Source organism: Salpingoeca rosetta, assembly GCF_000188695.1.
Source record: "Salpingoeca rosetta unplaced genomic scaffold supercont1.7, whole genome shotgun sequence".
Taxonomy (NCBI): Eukaryota; class Choanoflagellata; order Craspedida; family Salpingoecidae; genus Salpingoeca; species Salpingoeca rosetta.
The window spans coordinates 1961236-1971389 of record NW_004754927.1 but is presented as its reverse complement, the minus strand read 5'-3'; the positions used below and the strand labels follow the sequence as shown (position 1 = coordinate 1971389).

At 55.4% G+C, this 10154-nt stretch overlaps 2 protein-coding genes across 2 annotated transcripts; one reads left to right on the top strand and one right to left on the bottom strand.

Moving 5' to 3' along the window:
• Positions 1-53: 53 nt before the first annotated feature.
• PTSG_03465 (uncharacterized protein) lies at positions 54-5806 on the top strand (the record flags this gene model as incomplete). The annotated part of the gene is made up of 11 exons (XM_004995993.1): positions 54-464; positions 915-1143; positions 1350-1502; positions 1756-1929; positions 2182-2345; positions 2643-2779; positions 3064-3367; positions 3619-3957; positions 4177-4353; positions 4675-4869; positions 5132-5806. 11 exons carry the CDS (start codon positions 54-56, stop codon positions 5804-5806), a joined length of 2958 nt encoding a protein of 985 aa, XP_004996050.1.
• A 638-nt stretch (positions 5807-6444) lies between these two features.
• On the bottom strand, positions 6445-10154 carry PTSG_03464 (uncharacterized protein). Its single transcript, XM_004995992.1, has 10 exons — positions 10053-10154; positions 9769-9823; positions 9434-9497; positions 8986-9085; positions 8643-8781; positions 8353-8377; positions 8007-8120; positions 7680-7771; positions 7317-7494; positions 6445-6885 (listed from the first exon to the last, which is right to left on the bottom strand). Exons 1-10 carry the CDS (start codon positions 10087-10089, stop codon positions 6778-6780), a joined length of 912 nt encoding a protein of 303 aa, XP_004996049.1. The 5' UTR covers positions 10090-10154; the 3' UTR covers positions 6445-6777.

The following is a 10154-nucleotide window of genomic DNA, read 5'->3' as shown; positions in this document are numbered from 1 at the left end:
GTACTGGACAGCCCGCAACACCGCGCCACCGGAGGGCACCCCTCGGTGCGGTGATGCTTGGCGCTCTTGCCCTTATGGCTACCTTGCTGCTGCTGGCTGTGCCACCAACCGCGGTCAAAGCAGCATGCACTTCGAACCACCCATCTGTCGGGTTCACGGGCTCGTTCACGCAGTACGCTCACCAGTGGAAAGGCGACTTTGAGATTGTTGACGACTGCACGTTCCGCGTGACCAACTTCCGCTATGATGGCAACGGTCCCGCCGTGTATTGGACCTCGGCACCGTCCGAATCAGACCTCCTCGCCCGCCAGAACACATTTCGCATCGAGAAGAACGCGCAGGAAATCCCTGCAGGGAACGGCTTCACCACGCTCACCGTCACCATCAAGGACTCGCTCACGTGGGACGACATCCCCGTCGTCTCCGGTTTCTGCGAGCCGTTCAAGGCAAACTTTGGCCACATCGTCCTTCCTGAAGCCACTACCACAACAACAACCACAACCACGACAACAACCACTACCACTACCACTACCACTACCACGACCACGACCACGACCATGACTACCACTACCACAACTACGACCACGACCACTACCTCTACCACAACTACAACCACAACGACGACAGGTACCCCCATGCCAGCTCTCAACGCTTCGACAACCACACCCCTGAATGGCACAACCACACCCCTTAATGGCACCAATGCCACCATGCCAGTCAATGGAACAAACGCGACCATAACAACAACCCCCATTGCCACGACAGTCACCACAACCACTACCACTACGACCACCACCACAACCACCACTACTACGTCTACTACAACTACAACGACGACAACAACAACGACTACAACCACCACCACTACAACTACAACTACAACAACTGCAACCACCACCACGACTGGCAATCAGGCCCCGTCCTTCTCCAACTGCATCACTTTGCAGGAGGACAAGTTGAACCTCCTGTGGGACGTTGACGGCGACACCATCACGTTTGCACTTGAAGGCGCAATCTCAGACACGGAATGGATGGCGTTTGGCATTCCTGAGCCAACTGACCGCGTGCTCATGCCCGGCTCAGATGTCACCGTTGTCGGCTTTGTTGGCGGCGAACCGTTTGTTGAGGACTACTACCTTACAGGTCGGGCGCGCACACACACACACACACACGCACACACACACACACACACACACACACACACACACACACACACACACACACACACACACACACACACCAAGCGTGCTTGGTAATCATACCCATGCAAGTGAACACATGCATGCGCGCACGCACGTGCCCCCTCACGCGCACTCACATGCGTCACCACCGCCATCCCCCATCGCCAGGCCGGTTCCAGTGCGACTATGCGGGCGGCGGGTCTGCGGGCGTGTGCCCCGACCGCCTCCTCGGCGACTCATCCGATAACAACGTCAACCTCGTGTACGCCCAACGCGAGAACGGCGTCTCATTCGTCGCCTGGTCTCGCCAGATCGACACAGGTGCACAGTCACGATCCTGAAAGTGGTGGTGCCATGATTGCTGTTTACGTGGTGGTGGTGATGGTTGTGGTTGTGGTTGTGGTTTGTGGTTGTAGTGGTGGTGGTGGTTGAATGCAGTGTGGGCTGTGGGAAACAGCGCTGTGTGTTGTGCTCCAAGCATTCGCCTTGCACCTGATCTCATTCTTCATCGCTCACGTGTACATGCGCACCGCCAACTCAAACATCACACACGCACCACCTCTCGCGTCATCAGGGGATACGGACTACGACCACGTGTTCAGCATGTCTGAGCGCGCGTATGTGTTCGCATATGGGCCACTCGGCGAGGCGTCAACAGCGGAGCTCCCCATTGTTCTCTATCACGGCGCCACGCAGCACGCGCCAGACGGCTTCACCATCAACCTCTCGCAGTCCCAGCAGACATGCGGTGGGTGCACGTCCCGTTGCGTGCCTGCGTGCATATGTCTTGCTGTGTGCTGCTGTGTTGAGCTAGGCGTGCATGTATGTGTGTCTGCGTGTGTTGGGCTGAGCTTATCCAGCAACATTTGAAGGTCTTGAGCATTGGCCTTTGCTTCTTGCTGAATACTCCGTCACCAGATTACCACCTCTCCCACCACTGTCCCTTCCTCATGTTACTGACGTTGCCCATGCTGCACACGTTCCGTTGCGATGACACCAGCGCTCCTTCAAGCGGACATGGGATCCGGCAGCTCCTCCGGCGGCGGGTCGTGCGGTGTGACCACAATTGGCGACGAGACTGAGTTTGTTGTCACCACAGGCACCAACCTCAACTATCCGAACCCACCCGCATGGGGCATCTCCTACTGGATCAACGGCATGGAGGTGATCATCTATTCATGCCCTGTGTGTGTGTCTGTGTGTGTGTGTGTGTGTCTGTGTCTGTGTCTGTGTCTGTCTGTGTCTGTGTCTGTCTTTGTGTCTTTCTGTGTCTGTGTCTGTCTTTGTGTCTTTCTGTGTCTGTGTGTGCCTACAGCTGTTCGTCGCCTAGTGCCCTGCTGCCCAACACCCTGAAGATGGCGTCAGAACACCCCCCCCCCTTCAACCCAAACACACACACACACGTACGCTTGCTCACGCTGATATGCTATCGCTTTCCTCTCCCCCGTCCCTCCTGCACAGAGCCCACTGCTGCGTGTGTTCCGTGGTGTTGAGTACACATTCACCATCAAAGCCACGAGCCAGCATCCCTTGTACATCACCAACGACATCATTGGCGGCCGTGCAAACGCAGACATGGAGACTGTCTACGCCGGCAGGTGTGTGTGTGTGTGTGTGTGTGCGTGCGCGTGTGTAGTATGTGTGTAGTGTCTGTCTATCTGCCTGCCTGTGAATACACTGCTGAGACCCCATGTCGTTTCCCCTTACTTCCGCTCCTCTTCTTCTTGTCTGCTGTATTGTTTTATCGCCACTCACCAACCAACCAACCCCCTCTTGTATCTTCCTCCGTCGCCTATTCTCTCTTCCCCCCCCCCCCGCCTTTTGCCTCACCTCTCTCCGTCTACAATCACCCCATTCCCCCTTGCAATAACACGTGATGCAGTGCGGATGCGTGGGGCACAGGGGACTCTCCATACGTCCTTAAGTGGACCCCCGACGACAACACACCAGACACCGTGTACTACCAGTGCTGGATCCACCAGAAACTCGGCTGGCGCATCTCTGTTGAGGGAACAGATGAGCGGCCCATGGTTGGCGGTGATGATGACAATGGCGATGATGACGACGAAATGGCAACATCAGCATGCCCGCGCACGCACGACTTTGTTGGCAGGACGGCTGAGTTCTCTGAGCTGCAGCACAGATGGCGTGGCCGCGTCACCGTCATCGACGACTGCTCCTTCATGGTGCGACACACTCACACACTCACACACACACACACTCACACACTCACACACATACACACTCACATACACACACGCACGCACACGCACACACACACTCACACGACTTGCCTTCGTGTGCTCGCTTTTACCACCAGTCTCATGCACAACAACAGCATCAACAACATCGAAAATCGTGTTGCGTCTTTGTATCAACTCAACACATCTCCCCCCCCCTCTACGCGTGTGTATGCCTTTTGCTGTGTGCGCCTCAGGTGGAAGAGTTTCGGTACGATGGCCTCGCCCCCGCCGTGTACTGGTGGGGATCGACAGGAAAGTCGCAGTCTGATCTCCGTCGTGGTTTCCGCCTCAACTCCCAGCGCGTGCAGGGCGCGCCCAATGGCGGCGTCACGCGCGTCATCACCCTCGATGGCGTGACGTGGGACGACGTCAACGTCATTGCGGGGTGGTGCGAAGCCTTCAATGCGCTCTTTGGCCTCGTTGATCTGCGATCGGCCGAAGACACGGATCCAGACACATCCACCGGCGACAACTGTGATCCCTCACCACGTGATGATGCAACATGCATGGCACAACTTTCAACCGATTTCACGGTGCGCGCTCGTGTGTGTGTGTGTGTCTGTGTCTGTGTCTGTGCGTCTATGTGTCTGTGTGAGTGTGTTGTCTGTCTGTCTGTCTGTCTGTCTGTGTCTGTATATCTGCCTTCATCTTGCTCTGCTCGCTTGTACTCGTACATGCGCACGATGTTTTTCGTCACATTTACACCCCCTCCCCCCTCTCGCCTTCCTTGTGCCCACGCGCGCCAACACTAGCTGCACTGGAAGGTGGTTGCGGAGGACGTGTCGTTTGTCGGCGAGTTCCGCAACAGCGCGGGCTGGGTTGGCCTCGCCATTCCTGAGGTCCCCGAGTTTATGCTCGGCGCAGACGCCGTCATTGCATCCGACACCATGATCCCAAACGCATATACCCTCCGCGAGCGGAACAGAGCTGTACGCTTGTGTGTGTGTGTGTGTGTGTGTGTGTGTGTGTGTGTGCTTGTTTGTGTGTGTGTGTGTGTGTGCTTGTTTGTGTGTGTGTGTGTGTGTGTGTGTGTGTGTGTGTGTGTGCTTGTTTGTGTGTGCTTCTGTACTTGCCTGCATGTCTACCTCTCCATTGCACTCACTGTTGTTTACCCGCTTGCCCCTCCCCTCCCCCTCCTCTCTTGCGAATACTGACAATCCTCACACCATTCCTTCTCCATCTCACGTCCCCTTAACCCTCGGCCCAAATCGCCATTTCCACCACCACCGTCATCACCACCACCGACCCAGGGCATCGTGCCTGCCCCTGATCGCATCTACAACGCGTCGTTCACGCGTGACGGCACCACTGCCATCCTCGCCTTTTCGCGGCCAATCAACAACTCCTACTCTGTCGTAGATCTGAGCAGCGATGTCAACTTCATCTGGGCGCGCGGAGAGGACGACACGCTCGCATACCACGGCGCAGACCGCGGGTTCTTTGCGGTTCGTTGCTCCTCGTGACTGTCGTGCAACTCATGCATGTCTTGTCTGTCTTGCGTGTGTGTGTGTGTGTCTATCTGTCTGTGTCTGTGTCTGTGTGTGTGTGTGTGTGTCTATCTGTCTGTGTGTGTGTGTCTATCTGTGTGTGTGTGTGTGTGTGTGTGTGTGTGTGTGTCTCCTCGTCTCAACTCATTCACGCGCCAACACTGCCCCGCTCCCAACCCCAACTCTCTCTCTCGTCACCTCCATTTCCTCCTCTTCACAGGTGAACCTTGCCAGCGGCTCCCAGTCCAGCGGTGGCGCAGACTCCCTCACCAACGACCGCTACGTGCATGGCGTGCTCATGGGCTTGGGCTGGGCTGTCTTCCTGCCCGCTGGTCCCATCTTCGCCCGCATCACAAAGATCTGCCCCGAGGAGAAGCGGCACGTGTGGTTCCACGCCCACGTCATGTGCCAGGCAGTTGGCATGCTGCTTGCCACCGTCGGCTTCTTCTTCGCCCTCAGCAAGTTCTCAGACTCCGGGCGCGGCTCCACCTACCACCACCGCACGCTCGGCATCGTGGTCATGATCCTCGCGTACTGGCAGCTCGTCAACGCCGCTGTTCGCCCAAAGCCCAACGGCGGCACCACCAGGACCGTGTGGGAGACCGTGCACTGGCTCTCTGGCCGTGTCGCTGTTGCTCTTGGCGTCATCAACGTCCTCGTTGGCATCGAAGTCCTGCATGAGGTCACAGGCGACAACCGACGCGTCTGGTTCGTCGGCTTTGCCACGACTTTTGTCATCGTCACCATTGTTGCGGATGGCTTTGCGCGCCGTGTTCTGCACAAACAGAACGCAGAGCGCAAGACATCCATCTCGCAGGCGCCATTCTCCGAAGAGCCCGTGCACCTGGGCCAGTTTGACAACGAGCCGTACAACGCAAAAGTGTCCAACATTTAATCCAAGCACTTCGTCCTCATGCGCACTCGCATGCTGTGATCGTGCAGCTCTTCTGCTTGCATGCTGATGCGCAAGACGTGCGACACGTAGGTGCGTGCCGCCCCAACATCCCCCCGTCCCCTTTTTCCGTTTGTCTCCTCCTGACTTTTTTTTTCCCATTCCATACCCTAAACACCCATCTTTGTCCTCCTCCGTTCGTTTACACGCGCCCTTGCTCGTGACCTTTGCGTCACCCGTTGTCTGGTCCGCTATTTGCTCCACCTCTTGCTTCCCGTTCTTGCCTCTCGTTGGTGGCTCCTCGTTATCCTGTTGCCACATTTGTTGCGTTACCGTCTCTCCTCCGCACATTCTCTCCAATTGACCCGCTCAATCGCGGTGCCTGCCTCTCACTCCCAAGCAGTTGTCGCACGGTTGCTGCCGGCTCGACCACAACCACACACCAACCCTCAACCGTTAATAGAACAACAACAAAGAAACTATGTGATGACGAGAATGATGCACATACACTCACACACACACACACACACACACACACACTCACTCACGCACACGCACGCACACACACACGCACACACACACACTCACACACGCTCACGCACGCACACACGCTCACGCACTCACACACGCGCGCGCGCAGCTGGCAGTGTTTTGATAATTTATTCTCTATCGTGCGAGCAACAACAGTTAGGAGTCAGTGATGATGAAAATCACCAGGGGCAGATTAAGAACACACACGTACACACACACGTACGCAATACAAGTTTCATAGATACAACGACAAAGTAGGATCACAGCACCTGCACACGTGCAATCACGCGTGCGAGCAATGCTGGCAATCACAGACACACATGTACGCACATGTGTGTGCGTTGGAGGTGATTCGTTAATGAATGAAGCCGAGTGTTGGTTACATGAGCGCCAACGCGTACGCGCTGGCCCACAAGTGAGAGGAAAGAGCTGCACCCGCGATTTCAGAGCTCGTCCTTCATGTAGAGCAGCATGTACGCCGGTTTGCTCAGCACCTCCGCCGCCGTCACGGGCGTCAGCGTGTCGTCGTCACAGCAAACCCACTGCTCGTGCTGTGGTTGGTGTGTGTGTGTGTGTGTGTGTGTGTGTGTGTGTGTGTGTGTGTGTGTGTGTGTGTGCGTGTGTTGCAGTCAGCGAACGTGCAACAGAAATGACGCAAGTACGTAATGAGTGACCCCTTGCTGTCGGGGCCCCATTAGAAATGAATCCGCTTACGCTAACCCTGCGCCACCAATACGCGAGGTTTCATCAATGTCTCTCCAGCCGCGATACCGAAGGCCTCCGTCATGTAATGCAATGCGTGTCGATACAAGGGGTGCCCCCCTTCAGACATTTACTAGAAGTGACCTGTATACGTTGCTTCGGCGAAGGCTAACACACGACACGACCGACCGACACACACACACACACACACACACACACACACACACACACACACACACACACACACACACACACACACAATAAGACACGGGTGGCGCACCGGGTGATTGAGGCGAATGTAGCAGATGTAGTGACCAGACTCAATCTTGCCAATGTGCACAACCACACAGTACAGCGAGTACATGATGGGAGCATGGGCGCTGTGGGCCATTGCGGCCGTGTGTGCACCGCCTCCACTCTGCACCAGATACGGACGCATGTCGATCGATGTAGGAAACCTGACGCACATAGGGGACACACAAGCACACACGCACATATTGCACGAACGCAGGTGCATTCGGAGATGCATGTGAGCGGCTGAACATGCAAAGAAATGTCATAAACAGGCGCATGCACCACGCACAACAGAATGTCTGCGTGGAGGAGGGGGGGGGGGTAAAGCAACGGTCAAGCCACAACGCACTCGACAAAAGTTGTAATCTTCTGCAGGCGAGGAATGTGCTCAAAGCGTTTCAGATGGAATGTCAGCGTCTTCGGCGGTTGCGCAATCATCAGCTGTGCATGGACACGTGCAAATGAGAAGACAGAGACGGGCAAGCCGCGGGGGAGCCAATTGCACAATGTACAACGAAGCATGGCAACTAAACAGTGAACACACATACACACAAGCCAAAGCCACTCTGACCCAAACCAACAACACAACGCAACACAACACAGCACAACACAACGCAACGCAACACAACACAACACAACACAACAACGCCACACAAGAAGCGCATGCAAGACGTACGCGCTTCTGTGCGAGCTGGCGCGCTTGGCAGCGGGGGCAAAACACGCGGGCATCGGATCCCAAATCCTCTGGCGACGTGTAGCGCGCGAGGCATCCACGCAGCGACACCAGCGACTAGTCACACACACACACACAATCAGAAGCATGGAGGGCGTGAGTGGGAGTGGCGTCAGCATGTGTGGATGTGGAGGGATGTATGTGTGTGTGTGTGTGTGAGAGAGGGAGAGAGAGAGAGGAAATGGAAGAGGTGAGTGAGATGAAATGGGGCTTGGCGAAAATAACTTCAATAACAAGAAAGAATGAGAGACCGTGCTGACATGCATGCGCACTTGAACAGCTGACTCACGGTTGGCGAATCGTGGGTTGAAGGTCTACGGTGTTGATGTTATCATGCACCAGGGGAACATACCGTGAGCACATGCGCAGAGCAACACACATCCAACAGCATGGACAAACAAAATCACACAAACAAAACCACACAGCACACAAACAACCACATAACGCAGAAAATACAAGGCAAGGTAAACAAATAACCAACCAACTAATAAGCAAGACAAACAAACACAACCAGCTAACAAGCAAACAAAGGAACAACCAACCAACCAAACACAACTAACAAACGAACACGTGCATGACCTGATGCCGAGTGAGATGTCGTAAAAGGGCTCGTGTGTGGACGAGACATTGTCGCAGCGCCTACAGATCACATCGCTCTGCATGAGGCCCGTGAACACGGATCGCACGACAGAGGGCTGCTTCGACAACAGGTGCATGGCTAATGTTGACCACCGCACAAGACGCAACATACATGTGAGAAGGTGCAGCCGTGTGCGAGCAGGAACAGTGATCACATGCACACAACCATGTGCGGAAACACGTGTGGGCAAACATGCCTGTCCTTGTGTCATGCACGTGCACGTGCACATGCACAACCATTCCACCACTCAAGAGCATCACAACACGCAAACGCATCACACACGTTCGTCTGGCGGGCGGAGGTGTCGATGAAGACGGTCGAGGAGTGCGATGAAGAACTCGTGGCAGTCGTGCTGCGCATACCCGGCCAGTTGGCGCAGGTGCTGCCGTCGTCGTCGTGGCGATGGGTTGTGTGTGTGTGTGTGTGTGTGTGTGTGTGTGTGTGTGTGTGTGTGTGTGTGTGTGTGTGTGTGTGTGTGTGCGCGCGTGTGTGTGTACGTGCGTGAGTGTGCGTGTGGGTGTGCGTGAGTGTGCGTGTGAGTTTGCGTAAGTGTGAGTGAGTGTGTACGTGTGAAGTGTGAGTGTGTGTGTGTGTGTGGAGAACCATGCAAGCAAGGAAGGATAGGAGTTAACCACGCGTCAACACTGCTACAACCAAACGCACAATACACATACAAAAAAGCATACACGCACACAAACGCACACATACACGAAGGCGCAACAGAACGCACCTTCCACACAGCATAGAGCATGTTCGTCGGCGCAAGCTGCTGACGGTTTCCAGTGTACATTTCCCTGCAGCAGCAAGAGGTCACCGCGTGTGTATGTGTGTGTATGTGCGTGCGTGTGTGTGTGTGTGTGTATGTGCGTGTGTGTGTGTGTGCGTGCGTGTGTGTGCGTGAGTGTGTGTGTTAGAGTGGGAGAGGCAGAGAGGCAGCGCGCGCGCTTGCAGTTGCTTGTGAATGTGTGCGCATACTAAAGCGTGTTAGCCAACATGTGTGAACACAACATGATACGACTGACTGCACGCATGAGCAACGGAACAGCCGCACATTGGAGCACTCACGAGAAGAAGTCAGAGAGGAGGCACGCAAGACACGTGTTGGGGGCGGTGTGATCGCCTGTAAAATGCACGACAAGAAGGGATTCATGTCGGTTAGATTGAAAGCACAAGAGAATGTGGCAAGCGCACACACATGCACACACATGTATGCACACACACACACATACACACACGTAGTACCACGCACACACGCGCCCACCGTGCAACACATGCACGCACACACACACACACACACACATGAGCACGACAACGCGAGGAATCAACAAACCCCCATTCCAACAGCGGACCTGGTGATCGAATGCACACACGCGGGACGTGTGTCATTTCTTCGCTGTCGTCGGTGAATTGCACGTCGTACACATGTGCAGACTGCACACGCGTGATGACGG

Excerpts from the sequence above, each read along its gene's own strand:
- PTSG_03464 (XM_004995992.1), bottom strand. The coding sequence starts at position 10,089 with ATGACACACGTCCCGCGTGTGTGCATTCGATCACCAG. Across the intron at positions 9,824-10,052 it reads TGTGTGCATTCGATCACCAG|GCGATCACACCGCCCCCAAC; the intron begins GTCCGCTGTTGG and ends TGCATTTTACAG. Across the intron at positions 9,086-9,433 it reads TGCTCTATGCTGTGTGGAAG|CACCTGCGCCAACTGGCCGG; the intron begins GTGCGTTCTGTT and ends CGACGACGGCAG.